This window comes from Lotus japonicus, chromosome 2, assembly GCF_012489685.1.
Source record: "Lotus japonicus ecotype B-129 chromosome 2, LjGifu_v1.2".
Classification (NCBI taxonomy): Eukaryota; Viridiplantae; Streptophyta; class Magnoliopsida; order Fabales; family Fabaceae; genus Lotus; species Lotus japonicus.
In genome coordinates, this window is record NC_080042.1 from 91,193,230 (window position 1) to 91,220,943 (window position 27,714).

Sequence of the window (27,714 nt, forward strand, 5' to 3'; positions counted from 1 at the left end):
GGCTCAAACGGGCAAAAAATGACTGGCCGGCCCAGCCGGTCAAAAGAAGGCCCAACGGTCTGGACCGTTACCGGCTGAGCCGGTCCAAGGCAATACATATAGTTTTAAAACCGGCCAAGCCCTTCTCACACACACAAACCCTAATTTTCCTTTCTCTCCTTCTCACCCTCTGATGCTCTCTCCTCCCTCACACAAACCTAATTTCCAAACGGCCTTCTCCTCCGCCGCCGCCCTACTCCTCCACCACCGCCCCTCAGTTTTCTTCCTCTCCCTTCCTTTCTCTCTTCCTCTTTCCACCGCGACCTCACCTCATCTCCACCGCCGCGACCTCACCTCATCTCCTCTCCTCCACCAACCTACATCCACCTCCGATCTCCGATGAGGAAGCCACAGTGAGGACACGGTCGGTCAAGCCAACCACAATGAGGAGAAGTCTCAGTGAGGGTTTTTTATTTTTAGGAAATTTAGGGTTTTGTTTCTTTCCATTTTTCCAATTTTTTGTAATCTGATCTTTGATCTTTGTAATATTATGTTTGTAATCTGTATATTATTATCATTCTTTATCAATGAAATTAGTTCAGATTCAGTTTCAGTTTCTTTCCCTCTATTTTTCACTTTGGATCTGGTACTGAAGGAGAGAGAAAAAATAATATTTTAATTAAGATCTCAAATTTGAGAGTACATGAGCTAAGGCACGGATCTTAGCAAAAACTAAGATCCCATGCCATGTAGGATACCCCCAATGGTGAGATTTAATAAGATCCGGATCTTATTTTAAGGTCCCAAAATAAGGACTCCATTGGAGATGCTCTTAGAATCATACTAAGTGTGGGGTCTACTATACAGCAGATAAGAGTTGTGGAATTTACACTAATAAGCATCCACCCTTGAATATAACATAAAATAAATTGAGGGCCATGATGATGCATTTGACACCAGATAACCAGTAGCTTACAAATGCCATGATCTTAAAAATTCAGAACAATCCTCATCTTGCAAACACTGACATTGCTTGTATCTTCGCCTAATAATATGAGTTTTTGAGGTAGTTAGTTCATGACATTGTTGTAACAGAATTTTTATGACAAAGTTCTAGAGTTCAATTCTCGTTACCCCTCATTATTCGAATAAAAAGTTGATATTTAGCAAACACCTTTCTCAATTGCAATATATTAATATTAATAGATGCCCTTTTTGAATGTCCTTTGTTTTTGTGTAGTATAACTGTATAAATAACATATTTCTAGTGAGATTGAGTACAATGAAGTTAAAAGTTTCAGCTCAATAGCATCTCAATTTTGTCCACAGTGAATCATGACAGTGGAGCTTTGGTCTATAGATCAAAGTCATCAAACCACTTGGGTTCTTGCAAGTTTCTTTTTATGTTCAGCTGTATTATCTGGCTGGCTTTTACAATCACTCCCCTTTACTAAACACGATTCTTTACAGCAAGGACCCCTCTGCATTCTGCACTACTGTTCTCTTGAACTGATTCATCAGCATTGTAAATAACTGATCCAATATCTGGACATCTCCAACTCGTAACAGGATTTACAGGATCAAACAAAGGATATGTTGTGAAGGTGTCAATAAACCTCCCGCATGAAACCTCCAATCCATGGAAATGGACTTTGCAAGAACTGAATTCTACTTAGATTAAGGCACAAGTTAATTGAAAAACAAATTCATTGCGAACCCTTAATTAGAATAGCATTACTGAAACTTTTTCTCAACTCAACTAACTAGATTACGAGAGATATAACTATCAAGATGATGCACCATGACAATATCCACAATATCTGTATGTATTTAGCAATACCCTAAACATTTCACAAATAGTCCATTTATCTGCAAAAATTTGATGTCTTTGTGCACTGTTTGGAGCCTTTTTTCCATTTTCAATAAGTACTCTAAGTGTAATAAGAAAACTCAGATAGGTAGAACTGACTCATACAAGAATTATAATAATGTCACAGCTGCACTTGTGACATAAAAAATTTACCTGTGGCATTTCTTTATTACATGTAGCACTAATTGCATTTATTGCTGAAGCATGAGTTTATCTGTTGTGTCCTGTGATAGGAAAAAGAGAACTAGCTTAGATTAGGAGAGTTTAAGCTTTTCTTGGGCTTTATAGCTCACCTTTGTCCCCATTTATTTCCCACATTGTTTCACTTTGTTTTGCCATCAAGAGAAAAAGAAGCAAACAGAACCACACAGTTAAAGAAAAACAAATATTTCGACCAAAAAAAAAAAAGCTTAATTGCAACTTTGGTCCCCAACGTTTTCCAATGCCACGATTTTGGTCCCCCACCTAATTTAATTATATGGATGGTCCCCGACATTGTAGGTCGTGTGCAATGTAAGTCCTACTGTTTATTTCTTAACGGAGGAGGCTTACGTGGACGTCCAGTTGGAGAAAGAAAGGAGGTCTGAGCAGAGAGGGAAGCATGTGAGTTCCAAAGCTTCAACTCTTCGATTCTTCCTTTTCTCTCATCAATTCCTCTCCAAATTTGTCGCATTGTGTTTTTGGAAGATCATAGGATAATTTCGGGCAAGAAATCGCGAAGAACAAGAAGCTTCAAGCTCTCCGGCGACGCTGCCTAGTTTTCGGCGACATTTTACGACCTACAACCACATGTTTCTCCCTCCTTTGATCGACCCATTGCACGAGACCACCTCCATTCTCTTCCTGGAAGCGAGGCGCATCTGCCCCTGGTCCCAGATTCCTCAAACACTGCGAACGTTGCCGCTCCGGTCATCTTCTCTGGCAAGCCTTCTCGCCGAAAAATCGTAGAATCAATCTCTGGTTTGTTATGACCTTCCTGAACGGGTTTTTGAGCTCTGTTTCTACATTTAAGACATGCAAAATGTAGTTTTAGGCCCTGGGCATGTCACTTTCGAATTAAACTAAGTCCTGAACATGCAAGATAAATTTGTTGAATTCTAGGCTGTCTTGTGCATCAGAATTGATCTCTGAGATGTTCTGGAATATTTATAAGCCTTTCACGTTGCATAAAGGTGCTAAGGGAAGGAGGAAAAGGATGGGGAGAAGAGAAACCAAGTTTCTTCTTCTCGGTCTCCATGGCCACCACCTCCATAATGGGAATCCTCCATTACTCTAGCTCTGCACGTGCTGTGTAGGTACTGCATGTGACCTTAGAGCAATTCTGGACCAGAAAGGAGGGAAGAGAACTAATGTTTTGAGTTGTTGTAGTTAAGTGCATGCTTAGACGAGCTTAACACCTTAGTTCTGAACTCATGTGCTTCCCTCTGTCCTCATACCTCCTTTCTCTCTCCAACTGGACGTCCACGTAAGCCTCCTCCGATAAGAAATAAACGGTAGGACTAACGTTGCACACGACCTACAACGTCGGGGACCTTCCATGTAATTAAATTAGGTGGAGGACCAAAATCGTGGCATTGGTAAACGTTGAGGACCAAATTTGCAATTAAGCCAAAAAAAAAAGAAAAACAAATATGATCATCATATAATTTGCGAAAAGTATTCTAATGTAATCCATTAAGATTGTTTCCATATCCCTCTATCCTTCTCTCTTCTTTTTTATTTTTCGGCTGCTTTAATGATATGTTAATTAGTAGCATAAAAAGGCAATTGACATTGGAGGTGATAAATTCTTTACATGTGCTGTGATTCTGAAATCTCTTATGAATTTCAATCGAGGTGTTGTTCTTCTAGGCTGGGTTATTGACTTGTTGGGATTGTTTTTGCCACCTATCCTAGTTATGGGTTTGTTTTTGACACTTGCTGTACTCTAATATACTATGGATAAACTTCTACGTCTGCTTCATCTCTGGTCTATTTATGCTTCATCTCTGGTCTATCTATATTTATAATATAGTAATCCTGAAGCACGCGATGTGGCGATGCCAACTTGCATTTCCTTCTATTTCTAAAGTTTGCCATATCAGATTATAGACTGACATGTCAACCTCTGCTACTGCACCACCTCCCGTAACAGCAAAGTTCTCCACATTCCTCGTCTCCTAATTGAACCCACCACCAAATACACAAATACTCTGCATTTTTAATTGTGGCCTCTTAACTATGTCTGTCTCTCTATGCGACCATACATTATTTTTAGTTGTTTGTTAAGTTTGAGCTCTAACCTTTGAAAATTATAATTCTTGATAGCATTACAAGATGTATATAGTGCACCAGCATTATGATTTTACAGGTTTAATTTAGAAATCACATGACACGTTTTCTTGCACATAAGGGAGCAAGTACTCCTTAAACTTTTGGATTCTATAATCATAATGGTCGTAACCTCGTGGAGATTCCTCTGGCTTCTTTATCGAAGGTAATTTAAAAATTGGGAATCTCGAATATCATGGTCTTAGTCTCGTGGAATTGTGTTTTATAAGTAAATAGCCGTTTTTAAAAGGAAACAACTTCTTCTACTATGGTTCCACATCTCTTGAATGCAGTTCAGGTAAAAAATCTCATTGTGACAATGTGTGCATGAAAAGAAGTCATCAGTTCAATTAGTTTGTCACTAATGTTCTTTCTTTTTGCCACTATGATACGAAGGTACCTTTTCTAATGGAACAAACTTCATAGATAACTTTTTAACAAAGCAATTTGACATTTTCTATATTACGGAAGAAGTTCATATATTTCTTCCCTATTTAATATAGGTTGAAGGTACCTTTCCTAATGGGACAAAGTTAGTCACAGTTCATGATCCGGTTACATGTGAGAATGGAGATCTAGAACAAGCATTATATGGTTCTTTTCTTCCAGGTCTACTTTAATTTTGATCTTAAAAGCTGATTTTTTTTTCTCTTTTTTCAGTAGTTACATATCTTTGATGAGTGTTTTCATTTGTGACTATGAGATTCTATACGTGAGTCTTTGCTTATCCATTTTCAAATTAAACATGACTTTTGTGAACCATATCTTTTATTTTTCTTTTACTCACAATCATTAACATTTCTCATGTAGTTTTTTTGTTTTGGTTCATGATAGGAACTGAAATGATACCCTCCGGATGCAGAACCACAAGGTACATACCATTACTTATAAGATTAAGATTAGCTCTTGCTTCCTAGAAACACTTCATTCCACCTAGAATAGATACTACATTGTATTGGTACGTATAGATGGTATCTTGTATATATATATATATATTTATAAACTACTATTTCTGGAGCATGTTCTATTTTTTTTATAGGCAAAGAAATGCATTAATGGGAGCACAAGGGTACTCAACCCATAATACATCAAAGAGGGGAGAAAAGAAGAGATATCAAAATAACAAGAACCCTCTTGGAATCTACACTTTAGATATCAACAAGAAGGCCAAAATAGCAAAGTATTACAAAAACTTGAGCCTAAAATTAATAACCCCATCCAAACTGCATCAGTAACAAGCCACCAAAAGTATCTGCCACCATCAGAAGCAAACATAGTCTTTGGAAATGAAAGCACAATAGAATTATACGTGTTTCAGTACTGCTACAACTTAATACCCAGCCCATGATGTAGTCCAATATAGGTAACCAGGTTCCATTCCCATGACAGAGAAGAAAAAAAGGAACTCATCAAGCTGCCACACAAATAGTTAACCAAACATGGCCCCTCCAAGGATAGCAATCATGCCCTGAAACTACAAACAGCCACCCTCCACTCCCCCAAACCAGCAAAATCAACAAGACACCACATCAGGCAAGATTGCAGGGGGAGAATAATTCCTTTAAAAATACGGTAATAGATGGAATTTTAGGTCCTGAATTATCAGGCAAGATTTCAAGTGAAATTTACAATGTAGTATCTATTCTAGGTGGAATTATTCTCCCCCTGCAGTGATCCTTGTGAATGACGGCTGTGTGAGGAGTCATCCCTATGCCTCCTTAGTTCTGCAGATCAAGGATTTGATGCTTAAGGATTGGGAGGTCAAGTGTCATCACAGTGATCACACTTTGCGTGAAGCTAATCAAGTTGCGAATTGTTTGACGAATATTGCTCACTCTCTAGAGTTGGATACCTTTATTTATGAGGATCCTCCTCCTAGCTGTCGAAACCTTTTGTTTTTTTTATTTCACGGGTGTTGTTTACCCGATGGCGTTTCATGTGTATTTTTTGGCTTAGTCTCTCCCAATAACCAAAAAAAAGAAAGAAGCAATTGTATCCGCTCGCGCAATGCGCGGGTCTTAGTCTAGTGTTAAATAGGTGCGGATACTAATTGGAGGTCAAATGGGAAACAGAAGCAAGTCATTGTCCCTTCACTTAATGATGTGTTTTCTTTTTCTGTTATTATATGTTGAAATTGATTTAGAGTAAGAGAGCTTGTATAGTACTGAGTATTTGTGATGCTCAGTTTGATTACCCTTTGAGTCGTAATTGTCATGCGTCTCATGCCTTCATATAATCTTTCTTGATAAAAAAAAAATTCAATATATATTCAATCATTCCATTCCCCAGCTTGGATTCGTTTGTACTTTGCATGACCTTTCACCATAATTCATTCATCACATCATCAATAGTCAGAATATGCTTCAGAACTTCACTTCCTAAGCTTGGATAAAACAAGGTGAAACATAATCCCAGCAATTATTTCTTTCTCGGTTCTACCATGAAGCTTCACCCATCCCTAGCCTAGTTTCAAACATCATGCTACACATGGCCATCAAGAAAAAGGTAGCAGGAAGGGAAGCTTAAAGGCTTAAACGATGGTAGAATTTAAAGAACACCCACTGAATTTGTCAATAAGGAAGACCACTTGGAGGACCCAGAGGTGATTGAGCAGGACGGGCTCTGCACCATAAAGAAAAATCACGGCCTCAAGAAGATAATGAAATCCAACCTGAAATTTTTTGAAAGAACATTTAGATAACTATTCACCCCTCACGATCACCCCATATCAGATCTATCATGATATCAGTACAACCATAAAATGCAGCTCAAGCAGTCATTTCTTGATCACGACTCCATAAGATGCCTTGTTGCTTCATAGTTAACAGCAGCTAGCATCCTATAAGTTATTAAATTGGGTTTGCAAGTAACAGAAAGCAGAAGCATAAAATTAAAAAAAAAAATACTAAAGAAAGTTCACTTACATGAACTTGTCCAATACTAGTATAGAATGAGTTGCTTATACTTGAGCACAATGTTCAGTTTGCGGACGGCAAAATACAAATTTTTGTTAAATGAGAAAAAGGAACCAATGGTTACATGAGTCGACCAACATAGGTAGCTCGCAGATATTATTGTGTTGTGGTGAATTTTGGAATTGTTGTTTCGGAGTTGGAGGGTGAGCGTAGCTTGGATTCTTCGAGAGAGTAATGGTGTGGTGGATTGGCTTGCTAGGAAAGGCGCTTGTAGCCCACCGGCGGCCAAGATGGTGGTTGATGGACCTGATGTGGAGAACGACTATGTCGTTTCCGTAGTGAGTTTTACTTCTTTTCTTAGTTTTCGGAAGGAGAAAAAAATGTTAAATGATAGATACCTTATATATCATTTAATGAAAAACTAACAAATATGAGATAATATCGATAGAGGTATTTACGTTCATCACAACAAATCTGATGCAACAGGAAATGAATACAATATATTTAAGAAAAGTAATATATCTTTACCAAATTAACTGACATGTGTGGAACAATGAGGGATATGGTTAATATTCTCTTTCACGCATCGAAGTTCAAATCTGTTACATTTAATTAAACAAGATCAACTCAGTGTTAGCTGGATGAGGAACCACTAAGATAATTTATATATCGATAGGACTAAAGCCATGTTTGGATTGATGGAACGTAATGAAACATCACAAATCACAAAATAAAATGTAATGGAATAAAATGGAATGAGACCGAACAGAATAAAAATATATTTTCATGATTGTTTGTATATTTTTACGATTCAGACACTTGAGCCGACACATCTTCTTAGCTCGGACACCTGGAAACTTATAATTTCAAAAAAAAAAAAAAGCCAAACCGTGAAAGAAATTACATTTTCACTTGATAAACTGAAGTTAAAGGTTATACTTTTCACTGAGGATGGTCAAGAAGGAAGTGAAAACTATTAGATAGATTAACTCTTTTTATGTTTTAGAAAAAGATGTTCCTTTGTAAAATGGTTTCTCTTAGTATTTTATAAAGCTCATATAGAGTTTGGGAAATTGATTTAATGTTTTATTTGTAAAGAGACTAACTTTTATTGACTTTGTGAATGTCAAATATCTATTTATAGCGTTTTGTGCAATATAAAGCGAACAGGTTTATATTATCATATGAGTTTCACAAGCGTCATTTGTTCATGGTCATAGCATTCCCTTATCTATTTCTTCAATCTAGGACTTTTCTAACGTTCACTGCTTGGTCTGGTATTTTTTCTGTCAAGGCCTACCCCGAAAAAAATGTTTTGCGCAAGACTGCTCTTCAAAGTCTATTTCCTGAGCACTTATATGATGATTAGTTCCACCCTTGATAAAGCTACTCATTCTGATGGGGCTATCCTAGTAGCAAGGTAGATATTATGCGGTGTTTATTTCTTCACGGTCACTTTGGTATACTTCTTGATACTCCATGTTGGAAAGAAGCTTAGACTTTCCCATGTGCCTGGGATGTTATCCTTCACCATGGGGCTGACCTTCGCAGTTGTCCTAGGTGATATGGTGAAAAGTGCGGCTCTTTTTTATTTTAGACAAAGATACTCTGTAAAATTGTTCCTTTTAGTATTTTTATAAATCTGATATAGAGTTTGGGAAATTGGTTTCATGTTTTTTTTGTAAACAAACTATCTTTTATTGACTTTGAGAATTTCAATATATCTATCTATCTATCTACACACGTAGCACGCACATAGCATGCACACACACATATATGTATATAAGCAGTGTTCCAGTATTCTGCTTTTTAAAGATTAGTCATGTCAGGGTATCAATGTCGTGTCATGTTGCAGTGTTATGTCACATCAGTGCTTCATAGTATATACCAAATTGTAATTACATTTTTACAATTTGTGGAACAGTTTTGGCCAAGACTTGACATATATCATTAGAAACTTGTTTGGCGCGATTGTTCAAAATATATCCCATTTACTTCAATTAGGTTTACCCCCGACGTTTTCCAAATTGTTATTTTTGATGTGAATGTCTCTGCTCCACCTTCCTCTAAACATTGTCTAGAGAAGAACAGAAAATGGGGGGAACGAGTTTATATTAATTAGCCAGCACGAACATCTTCATCGACAAAAGACATTTCAACCTCTAAGACCAGTTCTTCATCCTTCTAAAAAAACCTTCACCATGTCGATCAACTGGGAGCACTTGGGTACCACGAGTGCGAATAGGACAAACTATGTCTATTACTTGATATTAGGGTGGCTTTAGTTGGCGATGGGATGACAATTTCCAAATTTTCATACGAGTTTCACAAGACCGTTTGTTCATGGTCATAACATTCCCTTATCTATTTCTTCAATTTGAGACTTTTCTGATAATCACTGCTTAGTCTGGTATTATTTATGCCAAGGCCTACACCGGAGAAAAAAATATATGGAAAAACAAGTTTTGCGCAAGAGTACTCTTCAATGTCTCATTTTATTACTTGGGAAGTCTCATCTTAATGAGCAACTTCGTGAGTGGTGGTGCTAATTATCACACAATTGCCTAGTAAATAGAATTTGAAGACCACTCTAGCCAAAAACTTTCTTTCTAGATATTTTTTCAACGGCGTAGGCCTTGACATCAAAATACCTGACCAAGCCGTGAACGTCATGAAAGCCCCAGATTGAAAATAAAATAAAGGAATGCTATGACAATGAACAAATCGTGAAACTCTTATGATAATTTTGGAAATGGTAATCTCCTCAACACCAAAAGCGACCCTAATGTTAAGTCACATGCAACGTTGGTCCTATTCGCCACAGTGGTACCTAAGTGCTCCTAATTCATCGGCATGGTGGAGAGTTTTTTTTGGGAAGATGAAGAACTTCGGCCTTGGGGTTCAAATATCTTTTGTTGGCTAGTTAATATAACTCTGTTCCACGCATTTTGTGTTCTTCTGCACACAATGTAATTTAGAGGAAGGTGGATTGGAGAACGAACAAAAATAGAAATGTTTGAAAACGTCGGACATACCCAATTTAAGTGTCATTCTTCAGAGTCTCAAGAGTTTGTTGAACTTAGCCATTAGTAAAAGATTTGACATGTGATGCTAATGGAACTTGTATGGCTTCTGAAAATACACATAATTATGATGTTCTTTACTCCATTTTAGGGTCATCGACATAGTGGACCACAATGATGATGAAGTTAAGTGGGTTTAACACTTTAATGTATGGATGATAATTGCTTAAGCCAAGCAATATGTTAAAACTCAAAAGTTGTGTGGCAATATGGTTGGCGGGTCAAACCCGACCTGACATTGGTCAACCAAAATGCAGGTTGGATTAACTCACTTTTGTATTTGGATTTAAAATCTCAACTCAACTCAAATGACCCAAATAAAAAAATTTGAGTAATGAGTAATTTTAAGATATCTTTCACTTGGTGATTACTACAGTGAGTGTCGTCTTCCCGCGATCAACGTGTTCAATTGTTCCGACATTAACGTGAGGTTTTCTGTCAGGAAGAACAGAAAAAATGAGGATCACAATAAAATTTCAAAGAGTTAGAGAGTGAGAGAGTTACATTCGCGCCACGAGTCTTATAGAGGAGGCAGAGGAAGCAGTGCCTTGCAGTGTGACCGAAACTCCCTGAACCCCTTGCACTGGAACTCCATTATTTTGGTCCCCCCACCACCACCAACCAACTGCAGCCTTGCTCAGGTACATCTCCTGGAGTGTTAGCAATACGACACCACATGTGAACCTCATAGCCATGCCAAAATACCCATACCTCACCATATCACTGAGGACAATTGCAAAGGTTGGCATCAACCCCATGGTGAAGGATAACACGTCAGACACATGGGAAAGCTTAAGGTTGCTTCCAACATGGAGTATGAAGATGTATACGGAAGTAATTGTGGAGAAAGAAACACAGCTCAATGTCCACCTTGCTAACACGACCATCCCCTCAGAATGAGCAACTTTATCAATGGCACTGCTAAGCATCAAACAATTGGCTAGGAAATAAACTTTGAAGGCCAATGTTGCCAAAAACTCTCTTTCTAAATATTTGTTCAACGCAATAGGCCTTGCGAGCAGAATACCAGACCAAGCTGTGAATACCAGAAAAGTCTCACATTGAACAAAAAGATAAGGAAATGCTATGACAATCAACAAATCATGAAACTCCTCTGATAATATTGGAAATGCCAATCCCATCAACACCAAAAGGCAGCATGATGTTAAGTAACATAGAGAGTTGATCATATTGGCCACAGGGGTATCCAAATCCTCTCAATTCATCTGCATGTTGGAGAGTTTTTTCTTAGGAAATTGAAGAACTCTGGTCTTAGAGTTAGAGGTTCAAATGTCCTCTGCTGCCTAGTTAATATAAACTCTCACACATTTTGTGTTCTTCTGCACACAGCGTAATTCAGAGGAAGGTGGACTTGAGAGCGAACAAAAATAGCAATGTTTGGAAACGTTGGACAGACCCGATTCAAGTAAGTGATATATTGCACATAAGGAAAGAATGACGCCAAAGAAGCTTTTTATGATATATCATGAAAGTATTTTATGATAAAGAGAACCAAAATTACCACCCTTGAATAATATATAGAGCATAATGACTTATAACCATTTTTTATTCTAATATTACTTTTTCTAATATTTTTTATTTCTTTCAATTTTATCCATATAATTACTTGTGATTTTTGTTATCATACACATTTACCATTCTTACGAGTATGTGATGCTAGTGGAACTTACATGGCTTCTGAAAATGCACATAATTCTAATGTTATTTACTCCATTTTAGGGCCATTGACATAGTTGACCACAATGATGATGAGAGAGTGGTTCCTCTTAGTATTTTTATGAAGCTCACATAGAGTTTAGAAAATTGATTTCATGTTTTTCTTTTTATAGAAACTAACTTATATTGACTTTGTGAATTCTAATATATCTATCTATCCATCAACATGCACACGGGCACGCAGTGCGCACGTAGTTCATTGGTGATTGCTGCCGTGAGCGTCGTCTTCCCGTGATCGACATGTCCGATTGTTTTGACATCTCCATTATCTCCGCCTCCCCCACCACCACCACCCTTGCTCTCGTGCTTCTCCCAGAGGAAAATCAAGAACGCACCCCATCCAATCCCTACACCCATGCCAAAGTACCTAGACTTCACCATATCACCAAGTGTAACTGAGAAGGTTAACATTAAACCCATGGTGAAAGATAACACGCCGGAAACATGGGAAAGCTTAAGGTTGCTTCCCATATGCAGAATGAAGATGTATACGACAATTATTATGAACAAACTAACACAACTCAATGACCACTTAGCTAACAAAGTCATCTCCTTAGAATGAGAAACTTTATCCGTGGTGCTCCCAAGCATGACACAATTGGCCAGAAAATAGGTTTTGAAAGCCACTCTTGCCAACATCTTTCTTTGCAGATATTTCTTCAATGGAGTAGGCTTTGAGAGAAGAATACCCGACCAAGCTGTGAACAGCATAAAAGTCCCACATTGAGCAAACAAGTAAGGAAATGCAATGAAAATCTTCAAGAAGTCGAAAATCTCTGATAAACGTGGAAATGTCAATCCCATCACCGCCAAAACGCAGCCTAATGTTGAGTAACCTACATAATTGGTCATGTTGGCGACAATGGTACCGAAATCCTGCCAATTCATTGGCATGGTGGAGAGATTTTTCTGAGTAAGTGAAAGAGTTCTGGTCTTAGTTCAAATGTTCTTTACTGCGTAGTTCATATGAACTCACACACTTTGTGTTCTCACACATTATTTGTTCTTTTGCCATACAGAGTAATTCAGATGAAGTTGGACTTCAGAGCAACAAAAATAGTAAGGTTTGAAATTGTGGGAAAAAACCAATTCAAGTAAGTGCACAGAAGGAAACAGGGGCGCTAAAGAACCTTTTAGGGACATCAATAACAACGGTTAAGTGTTGGTTTCAGTGACATTTTATTACCAAATCATTTGTAAATGTCATTTTTTCTTTAATACACATTCACTTAATCTTCTTAACATTGCTAGATGTGCTCTAACATCATCATAAAGAGTTTACTTTTTTTTTTACATAAAGAGTTTACTTTAACCAATAGTTATCAACCAATAATTATAAACGATAATGTCAAGAAATCATGAAAATTTTAGATAAAACATAACCTACAAATAAAGGTGGAAATATGGGTTGACATACCGACTCAATACGCCAATATATGGGTTGGGTTGATCGAGTTGTCCCACTTTTAAGATTTAGGTTTTAAGTCTGAACCTAACCCGTCAAAAGAGGTGAGCCAAACGAGCTGATCCAGCGGTCAAACTCATTTTACCACCCTTACTCAAAAGGTTTAGGTATTCTTTATGCTCGAGTGAATTGAGGTAACTGCAAGGGGTGAGTGATGCATGGAGGTACCACTTTTTACTCTAGTTGTCCCTACTTATAAGGTTATTTTAAGACAATTATACTGAATTTAATTAAAGCATTGAATTAAAAAAAAAAATATTATACACCAATAAGGTGTTGATCTAGGAGTAGGCAAACTAGATCCTCGTAAATAAATGTTGGGAGAGACGATTACTGTATCCCGAACAAGTTAACACCCGCAATGATTAAAAAAAATTATACAAATTTTCACATTTATCATCAATTTATTAATTCTTAACGTCTACAATGACTAAGTTGATTCAATTTGTGAAGATTTTTTTTTTTAAAAAAAAAAAGAGATCTTGAGAGTTTTAAATAGAAAAACAAAGATATGAAAACTTAATTTGCAACAATTGAAATTTTGAGGGACTTAATTAATGTGTTCAAAAATTTATCAGTGGATTAATATCACACATTATTCAAACTAGGGATTAAATCAAATTTTTTAAACTAAAAATTTGAATTTTAGTATTTTATTTACTTTTTTTTACAAAACAAATTAACTTTACATAAATTTTAATTTTTTTATACTTATGTACCCTGCTTTGTAATAGAAACATAATGCATAAAAAAAACTCTAATTAGTGTTTAGTAATTATGCACTAACAAGTGTAAAAGAGTTTTAGACAATCTTTCAATTATAATGAAGATGATAGTAATACCTTTTTTTTCTCTTCTCGTGCTCCTTCTCATGAGAAGTGTGGATATAGGATGAGGAGGGATTTGGGTGACCCACTGTGATATATATATATATATATATATATATATATATATATTATATAATATGCGGCAACACAAGTAGTTGCTAGCTTAGACCATTTACAATGGATAGATGAATTGGGTGTTGAAAATTGTTGAATTTTGTTGATAGGTTGTAGTGGTTGTTGAAGTTTGTTGAGAGTGATGAGAGAGAGAGGAAAAATGTTGAACATTTTCAACAAAGTTGGAGAGCCTGCGGTGTGCCATGTGGCGCGAGGCCAGTGGCGTTGGCGTGTGCACGACACGCGCAGACAAGGCGCGTGCAGGAAAGAGAAACTTTTTTTTTCTTTGCCACGTGTCAGCTTCTGATTCGTGGCTCCAAATTTCTTTTACCCTTATCTTTTGAACTCAATTATTTCATCAAAAAAAATATTTTCTGAAAAAAAAATTATACCAAAATTCATGATTTTTTTTCTCTATAAATAGAGACTTGGTTCGTTTGATTTGGACACAAAAAAAACCAAGTTTTTCACCCTCTTATTATCTCTCTAACCATCTTGTATGCTTAGTTTGTTGTCTTGCATTTTAAGTTAAGAAAAAAAAATATAGTCTATATTTTAAAAAAAAATAAATTGTTAAGTGTTTATTGTTTTAATTTAATTTAATTCAACATTGTAATTTTATGTAATCATAAAAACAAAAATATAAAATTAAATAAAAATGTGAAATAAAAAAGTGGTGGGGTATGGTGAGTGGTGAGTGGTGGGGTAGGGTGTTGAGAGTTAAGTAAAACCATTGGAGTGGGTAATTGTTGAGAGAGTGTTGAATTGGAGAGAGAAGATGGTGTGGAGTGTTGGGAAGAGAAAAAGTGAGATAGAAAAGAGGTAAACAAAACATTTTTTGTTGAACCATTGTATATGGTCTTATAAGAGTGGCATTTTTGTCATTTGAAATGCCATATGCAGGTATGAGATGATATTCATTAGGTGCCTTACATGTGCGGTAATAAACACAAGTAGTTGCTAACTTAGTGGCATGAATAATTATTTCTTCACACCTCATCATTTTTTAGGTGTGGAGAGGTGGAGGAAGAGAAATATAGGAAGAAAGGAGAGAGAAAGTAAAGATGTGATAAATGATTTGATTGATAGAGAAAAGAGAAATAACGGAGGGAGAAGGTGAAAAAGGAGTGGAGAGGTGTGTATATATCATAACTCTAGTGGCATCTTTGTCCTTTGAAATGTCATATGGTACGCGATGATATTCATTGAGTGCCTTACATGTTTAATCTAGCTAATCTAATCCAAATTTAAATTTATTTGAAGTGTATAACTTTTAATTTGTGTGTTGTGACAAAACTTAATTGATTGGCCGTATTGTGAATTTGTTGAATTCGTATTTGATTTTTTCATCCATATAACAGTACTTGTATAAAAAATAACGATGCTAATTGAATTTTCTATTAATCTACCCAAAAAAATTAATCTATCTATGGGGTACACCTAGAAGGAAGTCACGGTTAATTAATATCATGATGAACATAATCATCTTTTCTTAATTTTTGTTTCTAATGCTATGATTTTAACTTTATAGGTTTTGGCTTGCTCAGATTCAGAAACTCGTACATAAGGAATACACCTAAGGATGATAAGAATATTCGTACCCACAGATAAATATATAAATATATGTCATGGGTACTCGAGACCCCACCTCGTGCCACAGAGCATTTTCCATTATCATTTATCCGTGGGTTGGAAAAACAATTTTTTAACTATCCGTATACAAATAGGGTTGGGGCGGGTATTGTGGTACGCGTGCTCGTGGGTATTTACTACGCATAAATTATTTAACTACTATCTTATCTCATCCCGAAATGACGTTATGCTTGATGCTTGAGTTCAATTCTTATCCACACAGCATTTTCCATTATCATTTATCTGTGGGTTGGAAAAACAATTTTTTAACTATCCGTATACAAATAGGGTAGGGGCGGGTATTGTGGTATGCGTGCTCGTGGGTATTTACTATGCATAAATTATTTAACTACTATCTTATCTCATCCCGAAATGACGTTATGCTTGATACTTGAGTTCAATTCTTATCCACACATCATTTTCCATTATCATTTATCCGTGGGTTAGAAAAACAATTTTTTAACTATCCGTATACAAATAGGGTAGGGGCGGGTATTGTGGTACGCGTGCTCGTGGGTATTTACTACGCATAAATTATTTAACTACTATCTTATCTCATCCCGAAATGACGTTATGCTTGATACTTGAGTTCAATTCTTATTCACTAAGTCCCAAATAAAATTTGTTCAATGATGAAAAGCACATATAAAAACATGTTTACAGCATTCTTCAACATATTTCATATGATGACATAGTACTTGTCCAGTTTTGTTAACAAATTGAGATTCTTCTAAAAAAAAAATATTTGATCAAAAGATTCTCTAAAGTTAACTGCTATATCTTTATCTTTATATGAAGTTGGGTTAAATTAAAAATATTGTATTGTCAATTTTTTTGTTAGTTACAATTGTATAGTCAAATTGAGAGTATGTATCCGTACTACGAAAAATATATAATGGAAAGCTTTGTGACATGATAAGAAAAACCACACAAAATATCAAAACTTAACCTCTGTTAATTTTTCGAAATAAAATCATTAAAACCAAATATTTATCGGATGCAGGGACCTAGAAATAAGTGGTGATATAGATATGGACTCGATCAACTTATAAGAGACAATCAATTTATATTTCCTAAAAAATGAAGTTAATTCAAATTGGTTATGTACAATTAGATAATATTTATGTAGTTATAGTCACATTAAAAAAAGTCATGATTATCAATTATTTGAGGGGATATGAGGGTGGACTGGGTGGTGGTGTGGTAGAGTGGTACACGCCTTGCCCGGGTTTAATTGTTTGAGGGGATGAGGGTGGGAAGAAGAGGAGGAGGGATGAAGAAGATGGAAATGGAGAGGGTGATGGTGGTGGGGACTGTGGAGAGGTAGAGGAAGATGGGGAGGAAAAAAAATTCAACCATAGGGATTAAATTGAAGTTTTAAAAAATTTCCGTACATTCAAGTGTCACATAAGCTTTAGCGTTGACAAAAAAAAAATCCAATCAGCCTTTTGTTAATGTTCGTCACTTTTTTTTTAACCCAGGGACTACCGTGAAGGGGATTTGCCACTTCAGGGACCAAATAAGATATTTTAGAAGTTTAGGGACCAAGTTGAAAGCGAGTGACACATTTAAAGACAAAATTGGCTATTTGCCCGTATTTTTATGGTTTTGTGTTCATCTTGTTCTCATTTCGTTCGAATGTGGTTATTTATAAATCATATTTTTTATTTTATTTTTACATGGAGTAGAAATTTTTTATATCATATATCAAGAGTAGTAATTTTCAGTAGAGATGGGTATCCGCGCGAGACGGAGGTGGGGAGTGTCTTCCCACTCCTCGTCCCCATATCTCTTTTCTATTCATGCTCCCACATTGATCCTATGGAAAATCTTGAACATGTCATTAAAAATTTAAATTAAGATATAAATATAATTACACCATAAATTACATAAAGTTATATGCAACAAATTTAAAGACAAAAAATGATAACTTACCTTGGGCAGTTGGGCAGTACTCGCTAGTTTGCAGGTTCCCTTTTCGGCAGTCTTCCTGTTTTGCTGCATCGAGGCTAGGCTTGTCATTGAATTAACTAAACAAGGATGGTTGTTTGGTCTGCTGGGGTTGGAACCACTGGAGTTGTTGGGATCTGCTCATTGTATTTCTTTCTTTTGGTCAATAATTGTATTTATTTCTACATAATGCCCAAGTGTATCATTGGATAATGCCACTTGCTGACAGAAGCTTTATTTTATCTTTCTTTTCTTAATTTTGTATTTTTTATCTTAAATTTTGGTCGGTAGAGTTTCTCACTACCATCATTCAGAGTCATGCTCTCACTTACTATTCTCCTGCTCTTTCTCGGTGGATATTTGGCGTGCTTGCTATAATTGGTTGGGATACTCCACTGTACTACCTGAGGATGCCCGAGGCCATCTGTTGCAATTTCAGTTTGGCTGGAACTTAGCTCAAAATTGAGGTCTGCTTTCTGTTTGGATGGCCACAATTTGGTCACTTTGGTTGGCAAGGAACGAGGTGATTTTTAGAGGGGGAATTCTGGATGCTTCAACAGTGTTAGAGCTCATCAAGTGGAGATCTTGGTTTTGGAATAAATCAAGTTTGAATGAATTCAGGAACTCTCTGTTTGAGTGGTATAATAATCCCGTGGCTTGCGTTCAAGGGCTCTAAATTTGGCAGTGGGGATTACGGTTATGCTTTGCTATAGGTGTGGGCTTGGAGTTCCTTTCAGAACTATTTACTCCTACTTATATTGTAATTAATCATTCAGGTTAGATTATACCTTTGGTGGGGTAACTTTAGGTGGTTGGGTTTCATGCGGTTAGCATGCTCTTCCCTTTCTCATGTATCTTTTATTTTCTCTTGGTTGTAGTCTTCTGGCTACTTCACCTCTCTCTCTTGTATTTGGGTTTAGCACCCCTTGTGCTAAAATTGAATACATTTTGGTTTATCTAAAAAAAAATCCAGCCCTTGATCCACAAAAAATTAAGACTCCATTTTGTATTTTTTATAATTATGTTTTAAATTTTAAATCTTTTAGAATATATGTAGTTTCTTTTGTTTGATGAAAGAATAATCTACAACTCATTTTGAAAAATTGTATCATCTCATTAAATATCAAAAGAATTATTCCCATTTAAATATTTTTTTCATAATTTACCCTTTGAGTTTTAAATTTTATAAATCTTTGACAAATAGAGATTTAGAAAATGCACTTAGTCACAATTGCGTACTAAATTCATTGAAGAATTTGTTTTTAAAATGTATTAGAATGCATAAATAAATGTGTTTTGTAGGAGTGGTAGCTATCTGTTGCTCAGCTTCCGCGAGATAGTAACATGATTGCGGATGCTTTTAGACAAGTATGCAACCTGAGATGGTTGTCGTTGGCAAGTTTGGGAAGTTTTCTCCTTTTATTGTTGTGCCTCTTTTGTGTCAAGATACTTTGTTTAGTCTTGGTTTAATTTTCCTTTGTAACAAAAAAAGAAAAGATGTCTTTTAGTACAAGACCACAATTTCTTTCACACCCCAATTTAAGTAGGAAGAGTTTGAATCAAGATAGCGAAAGAGAAAGACAAGAGGACAAAAATATGAGATGTGATAGATGATATAACTGAGAGAGATAAAAACACAGTAAAGTAAAAAAGGATTGGAAAACAGATTAAACATAAATAAATCATAGCTCTTGGTACAATCGAGGAAAAATAACCAACAAAACATTAGAATATGTAACTAAGAAATTCAATTGTATTTCTCAAAGGTTTGAAATATCTATGACAGAAATGGAGGTGGAGGAAAGAAAATAATAAGACCCACACGTCAATAAAGTCTGCCATTAACAAACTCTGCGAGTATCAAGCTCATTCTTGGATTATAAATCCACATAAGAGTTTTGGAGAAATCATGTTTTTAGGCACTGCTTAAGATCATTATCCACCTAAAAAGTAAATGGTATACACATATCTTTATATAATCAAATTGAACTTGTAAACAAAAAGAGACACAGATGTTTATACAATAATCAAATTGAAACAGTTTCTTTATGATTTGAAGGAAACATCATTGAGATAAATAGTTAATGATAAAAATGAATGTATTTGATGTGCATTAATATTATGATGTTATGAAAGTCAAACAGAATAATGAAAAGCTCTAGGAAATCGCAAGAGTGGAACATACATGACATGTTATGCCAATAAGTACTGAAGTAGTATTGCTCAAGGCATTTCATTTAGTTATAAGCTAGAATTATGCATTAACAAAAATCTTTCAAATTTCAATTAAGAATAGCTATTCGAGACAATCTAGCAATAAAGCCATGTAAGCAATTATAACCTAGATGATTAACTCAATGAAAACCCAAAATGTAAATTACATGATAAACCAATTAAAATCTCCTACCAGTTGCATCAAAACTAATGCTAAAATTGGATCTACAAATTAAGATTATATTTCCTGTGCTGGATTTTGTATAAAGATATTCTATATCCCCAAAGCCACAAGATACCATGGATATAGCTTCTTCAATACCATGGTTAGGAGGTTTAATTCATCTAATCATCTCACAAAAAGTGATACATCATTTTTTAACATGTCCTTCCTCAATCATTTACTCAAATACTAAGAAGAACGTGGTTTCTATGATACCCATAATGTATCATACCTGAATGATGTGGCCAATAAATAATTTCCATCTGTCAATTTTTTATTTATGTTTTTTTTTTTAAATATGGAGTTGAGAATTAATTTCACTTTTGGTCCTTCACTAAATGGGAATGTGCAATCAGAGTCCCACACTAGGCTTGTCCACACTGATCTGGAACCGACTTAACTGAGCCCAATTTCTTGCATTCGGGCGGATCGGGTCAGAAAACGGGTTGGTCGATGGTTAAAAATCGGTTTTGAATGGCTTTGGTCGGTCGATTTCGGTCCATCCCACTCACCGACCGAACAATGATTAAAAAATCTCCGTCCAACCCACTCCTAGTCCAAGGCCTAATCGTCGCCGTCCAGCCCATTCATAGTTCACACAATTTCTCCAACAAACCCTAGCTTTTATTAAATTTCTCACAGCCGTCTCATTCTCAACTCTCAAGCCTCAAAATCTCTCATTTCTCCTTCCCACTCAAACCCTAGCCGCCGCCATGATCCCACCACCATGTTTATCCTCTCTTCCAACAAACTCTAACTGTACTAGAGTCTCCTATTTTCTTCTCACTGCTCTGTCCAAGTCCTAGCCTTTCTCACCATTCTCTCCTCATTTCCATCTCCGCACCCCCTCCATCATCGCATCCTTTCAGTTCACTGTCGTCGATGCCGCCTCATCTCTTGTCTCAGACCGAAGGAAACCACTGTCGCATGTTCCGATCTGTTGTTCTTCGCCTTTGAGCTCGTTGATAGCGACACTTCTCACCTCATTCAACGTGTTTTCGTCAACCTCCATGCCATGGCTTATGCTGAAGTTTTTAAAATTTTGTTGAGATTTTCCGAGATCTGATTGTATTTGGATGTTATTATATATTTGAATCAAAACTTTATAATGAAAAAATATTTCTATTAAAGATTTGTCTTTGGTTTTTTATGCTTTCTTTCTTCTTTATCTCTTGTTTTTTTTTTCCTTCTGTTGTGTTAACCGACAGATCCGACCGATCAATACATGATTCGTCAAACCCGAACCCGAGCTACTCGAAGGGTGTGATCGGACGGTGGCGGTTTCGGTGATTTGGTGATTTTCAACAGACAAAAACCGAAGATTGGGCCCGGAATCGACCGAACCCGACCTATGGACAACCTTATCCCACACATTATACTGTATTAAAACACTAGCTTTCTGCGATTTTCAACAAGCTCTTCATCACCTTCAAAAACATCATTTCATCATGTTCTTCATCTTAAAAAAAAATCCAGAAATCAAATTCTTCAAATCAAAAAAAGTAAACTTCAAAAAAAAATTTAAATCAAAACAAAAAAATGCTTTGTTAAGTATTAAATCTAAAATCAATTTAGTTTTTAAACGACAAAACAAGTATTTATTACAGAAGTCAGAAGTGATTAGAGTATGAGAAAAGAACAGCTTTCTCATAAAACTTAAGGAAAAATACGTCCTACCAAATTTACAAACACCATGAAATTGCTATGGTAATACCAAATTCTTGTTGAGCCACAAAACACAGAGAGTAACACAAAAAAATTTCGACAATGAGCGTAGGGGTCCGCCTATTTCTAGGGTTTCGAAACTCGGTCAGCCGTCGAGGACGGATGAGGCAGAATCGGTGAAGAAATCTTTCCCTCCTACTACTCCTCCTCCTCCTCCTGCCAGATCTTCTGGTTATCGCGATTCTAGCGTCGAATTTGAGCGGGAGAGTCCGAGGTTGGTGCTGGATCGTGGAGGGGGTGATGGTTTTGTGTCTGAAACTCCTCCAGCAATGACGAATCAGCGAGTCCATTTGGTGCTGCGAGGCCTAGGGAGGGGGTGTTGGCGCAGAGCTTGAATCTTCATTTTTTTTTTGGATTTGAAGAAGTTTGATTTTCTGGATTTTGTTTTTAAGAAGATGAAGAACTTGATGAAGGATTGAGGAAGGAGGAAGAGAAGGAGGAGGAGGGTCATTCTCAAAAATACATTTATTGAGGACTATTAAGTAAAGAATGAAATTAAAAATAACATTTATTTCATAGAAAAAATAAAAGGAGAAAATGATTAATTAATGTCACCTAGTTGATTCTAATTGGTCCACATCATCTCATGTATCATACCCAAATTAAATGTTGTGGCATGGTAGGGTGGCAATATGGGCTCAGCCCGTTGGGCCAGCCCGCTCCGTCACCATTTTGGGGCGGGCTGGGCTGGAAGATACAGCCCTCAAACCCGTTTAACCCGCCCCATTTTGGCCCGCAATTTTACGGGCCAAGAGTGGGCTGGGGCGGGCTGGCCCGCGGGTTCCTTGGCTTTTTTTTTTTGCTGGGAGGGGTATGGGTTGTAGTTATTAATTTGTTGGTTGAAAAAAACAAGGCTAAACACAATTTCACTCACAAAATATCCATTTCTGGCGCACAAGCACAAAGTCAAGTCAATTTTGTGAATCATAATCACACACACAAGCACATATTCTTCACACTACAGTTGTCATCTATTTTCTCTGGATAAAAACCTAACCTAACTATGCATCACCGTTTGTGTAACTGTTCCGTTAGGTCTCAATTTCCTAGCATGGGGTTTTTTGTGTTGATAACTTTACTAGGTTTTTCGTTTAGATAATTGTAGTATATTCTCATTCATATCTTCCTAAATATCCCAAACAAAAAGCAAAAGATTTGCTTGATGATGATATATACGATGATGTGGGTTCTTTACCATTTACTTGTTCATCTTTTAATAATTTGAAGATTACTTTATTATTTGTATGGTTGTCTCTTTTATGTGGCTTTAATATAATTAGAAAAAAGACCGAATTGTTTTTTATGCGCAAAAATCATTGTTAATTTCAAACCATATGAATGTCTGATATTTGTGACCCATGGATTGGCCCGCCAGCCCGCCATTTGGCGGGGGGGACAAGATTTAGAGCCCATTTTTTTGGCGGGCTAATCCAACCCGTCCCGTTTATGGCGGGCTACCGGCGGGGCGGGACGGGCTGGGGCGGGCCAACCCGTTTTGCCATCCCTACATAGTAACAAGCACCATCTCATTAAATGAAAAAATGAATGAAACTCAACTAATCTTACGTGAAATACACTTAATAATAAATCTTACGTGGGATACACCACACTTAATGATCTCATAAATTTTACGTGGAAAACACTTAGCATTTTAATTAAGGATGTTATTATAGTTTTGAAATTAGTTTAACTAATAACCAAGGAGTTTCTCAAAATGGAAAACGTTATCTCCACGTGTCATCCTATGAATGGTCGTGCGGATATTCTCGTAAAAGATCAATGTCTTGTTCTAGCAAAGTTGACTATTCTTGTTCGAAATTCTTTGAACCTGAACCTCTTGTTCTTGTTCTCTTACGACGTTGCTTCATTCAGACCAATGAAGAGTTCTCAATCTTCTTCTTCTTCTCTTCACTCCTTCTGAATGGAGCTATCTCTTGCACTCACCACCACCAAGCCTTCTTCAACTTCATCGCTTCCACTTTCCCACAAGCTATGTGAGTTTCACCTCAGGAAGAAGCAGAGAGTGGTTCCCTTCTTCGATGGAGCTAGGATTCCGCTGCGTAGTGTCAGGGCTTCGGCTGAGCGAACCGGGGAGACCATCACCGATAGGGATGCAAGAACCGCCGGGTTCACCTCCCCGGCGGCTATGGAGGTCACCACCACCGCATTCAACGATGCTGATTTCCCTGTTTGGGAGAAGATTGGTGCTATTGTCAGACTCAGCTATGGCGTCGGTGAGATAAGATTACAAGCTTTTTAGAGTGTTGAACTTAGATTTGCTTTGTTCATTCATTCAATAAAGGAAGGAAAAGTGTCTTTTTGCTGTATATTCAGTTAAATTGAAAAGGAAAACAATCAATCTCTTTTTGAATCAATTCAATTTTATTTCCCAATTAGGAAATTTTAGATTTGTATTCATTGTAGCTCAATTTGAAGTTGGGGTTTGATTTTCCTTGCTCAATTTGAATGAATAGATTTTTTTTTTTCACTTAAATTGAAGTTGGGGTTTGCTTTTCCTAGCTCAATTTTTAATTTTTAATTTATTTATGAATTGGCTGTTTCAGGGATTTATGGTGCCATGGCTGTTGCGGGGAGTTTTATATGCTCCATCACTGGAATTGACTCTCTAGGGGGTTTCCATCTATCATTAGATGCCATTCTGGATGGGCTTGGATATGCAGCTCCTCCAATCATGGCTCTTCTCTTTATACTTGATGTAAGTTACTTCATTTATACTTGTGAGTTTCTAATGTTAATGGGTTTCCTTTGTTCGGCCTTCATCGATATTAATATGCCTCTTTTATGGAACTTTATATTAATTAATTGACATGGTTGTTGTTAATAGGATGAAGTTGTGAAGCTATCACCCCATGCTCGTGCCATCAGAGATGTGGAGGATGAAGAACTCTGGAGTTTTTTCTATGGGATGTCCGCTTGGCAGGTAACTTGACAAAACGATTTGCTTGTTTTGGCAACCTGGATTGACAAAACAACCATGAAGAATAATTTCATTGAATTTACTCTGCAGTTTGTACTGATGGTTGCTGCAAGTTCAGTGGGAGAGGAGCTCTTCTACAGGGCTGCGGTTCAGGTTTGTTTACGAGCTTCTGTTCTGTGCCTGTTTTGGGTTGTATCTTCCTAGAAATGTTGAAGCAATAGTTTATGGATAAGCTTGAAATCGGGAACAATGAAACTTATATGTTAGGTTGAGCCATATAATGAATAATCTTCAAATAATGTTGGTTGATTTCAGATGAGTTGGTCTTATTGTCTGACATGAAAGACCACCATAGTTGTGCAACATATGCTGCATAATACCATGGGAATGGAAGTTCTATAAAATCTTCTAGCACTAAATTCATCCTATAGTTCAGAGTTTTAATCTAATATTGGAAGTCATCGCTTGTACTGTTTTGGTTTTCTTCTTAATGATTATACAGAAGGGAATAAAAGCCTTGCTTTTTGTTTTTTCCCCTCCTGATATCTGTCTCTCAAGATTGCTGAAAAAACTACAATTCTGGTGGTCCGTATAAACTTGCTAAGAAGATGAATAACATGAGTTTCATGATGAAAATGATTTCATTATGTAAATAGAAGAAGAAACTTGCAGGCTGAATGATCTTGAGGAATTCTATATCTGATCTTAGTAACTTACGTTCACAATTCTAATTTCTACAGGGTGCGTTGGCTGATATATTTTTACGAGGCAGTAATCTTATACCAGAAGCTCAAGGAATGGCATCTTTGGTATGTGTACTCTTTACTTAGTTGTTCCTTTTTGTCACAAATATTCAAAGCTAAAATTTTCATCCCTGTGACTAGCTTACAATTTATATGATAAAATGTAGACAGGGGTACTGCCTCCATTTGTTCCATTTGCTCAGGCATTTGCAGCTGTACTTACAGCTGTCCTTACTGGTTCTCTCTATTATGTGGCTGCCTCTCCTAAAGGTTACTTTTGTTATTTCCCTTTACACATTTTCCCTCTTCTGTGACTTAAAAGTTTTCCTACATTGTTCTCAGCCTAATGAATGATTGCCTCCCTTACCAATTCTCTCTTTTTCTCTCTCTTTCAGATCCTACTTATATTGTGGCACCTGTTTTACAGTCTCGCTCTGGTCGTCAAGATTTGAAAAAGCTATTTGAAGGTTCAATTTTTTTTCCTATAGTTGTATTATAATCTATTTGTGTGTTTCTTATTTGCCGACTAGGAGTTTGTTATGATTCTTAATCAACAGAATTATATTATTCATACAATAAAAGTTGCTAATGCTTACATTTATGGTTTTCATTCTTGTTTTCTTGATCACATTCTTTTATCTATTCTCTGGGATTGTAATCATCTGTTCCTTTTTCCTGTTCCCCTTGTAGAAATATAACACTTGAGCGAAAATTTCAAAAGCTAAGTTAGAGAATGTTAGTTATTGAAGGAGACAGACAGAGAGAGAGAGTTTTTTTGGCAGAGATGTTATGCTTTCATTGGAGGGACATGGAAGAGGATAGGAAAAGTTGTCATATGATATGACCTCAGCCCCTTTTTCTGAATAGAAGATTTGGGGCTAATTTTAAGTTACCAATACTACTGATGGTGGATTTGATTTGATCATGTGAATATCTTTGAAGAACATTCATTGTCATTTGGTTCAGAAAATGATGGAACAAACCAATAAAATTTCACTCCAATGTTCATCTTTGATCTTTCCCATTGATTAGTAGTTTGTGAAGGTGGTTAAAAATGGTTCAGAAATGAAAATATTTTGTCTCAATCCATAGAGAGAGAGAGAGAGAGAGAACTCCTTTTACTTTTGTGCATTAAAGAGTAAAATGTGCTTTTTGAGCTCGACAACTGCTATCCAAGCATGCTATTACTCTCCTGTCTGAGAAGTATGATATATTTATCTAATCCACTCTCTATTTCCGGTTTGCAGCCTGGTATGAGAAACGGCAAATGAAAAAAATATATTCACCACTTCTGGAAGGACTACTAGCTCTCTACCTAGGATTTGAGTGGATCCAAGTAATTCTATTTAACTTCACATCTTTCTTAAATGTAGTTTATCTAAGATTACAAATGATGAAACTAATTTCTGTTTTGTTTGGGATGCTTGTGTGGCAGACGAATAACATTCTTGCTCCCATTATCACACATGGCATATACTCCACAGTTATATTGGGACATGGCCTTTGGAAGATAAACGACCACCGGCGAAGACTACGTCAAAGAATCCAACAGCTCAAATCTGAAGAACAAAATTCCAAGTAGACTTTGAAATACCTTCCATGTCTGGCTGTGATACAAAAAATGTATATGTATGTATTAGAGCTGCTAATTATGTAAAGAGAAAAGATGTATATACTTGTGTTAGCTGAGGTCTCGTACACACTGAATATTCAGGTTTTGTTCACAATTTTCTAATTTCGAGTTACTATATGTAGTGTTTTCTAATAAAATGAAATAAAATCCCAAAGTTGGGTTGATTTAAATTAATGTATGTATGCATTTCCATTTACAATATTGGCCAATTTGACGTATGGTTTAAATATTTAACTGGACTTGGACTACAGTAAGTCAGTCAAGATAAAGAAAGTGATGGGGTTTCTCTGCTGTTTCATACCTGATAATTTCTGTGCCTTTTTGTTAGGTTTACTGCCATGTTATGTTGATGGCTA

General features: G+C 36.4%; 1 protein-coding gene across 1 annotated transcript; it reads left to right on the forward strand.

Moving 5' to 3' along the window:
• The first annotated feature begins 23,849 nt into the window (after nucleotides 1–23,849).
• On the forward strand, nucleotides 23,850–27,528 carry LOC130740960 (uncharacterized). Its single transcript, XM_057593699.1, has 9 exons — nucleotides 23,850–24,278; nucleotides 24,609–24,760; nucleotides 24,890–24,985; nucleotides 25,073–25,135; nucleotides 25,723–25,791; nucleotides 25,893–25,995; nucleotides 26,121–26,192; nucleotides 26,973–27,061; nucleotides 27,161–27,528. The coding sequence occupies exons 1-9, from the start codon at nucleotides 23,966–23,968 to the stop codon at nucleotides 27,305–27,307; spliced, it is 1,104 nt and encodes a 367-aa protein (XP_057449682.1). The 5' UTR covers nucleotides 23,850–23,965; the 3' UTR covers nucleotides 27,308–27,528.
• The last annotated feature ends 186 nt before the right edge of the window (nucleotides 27,529–27,714 follow it).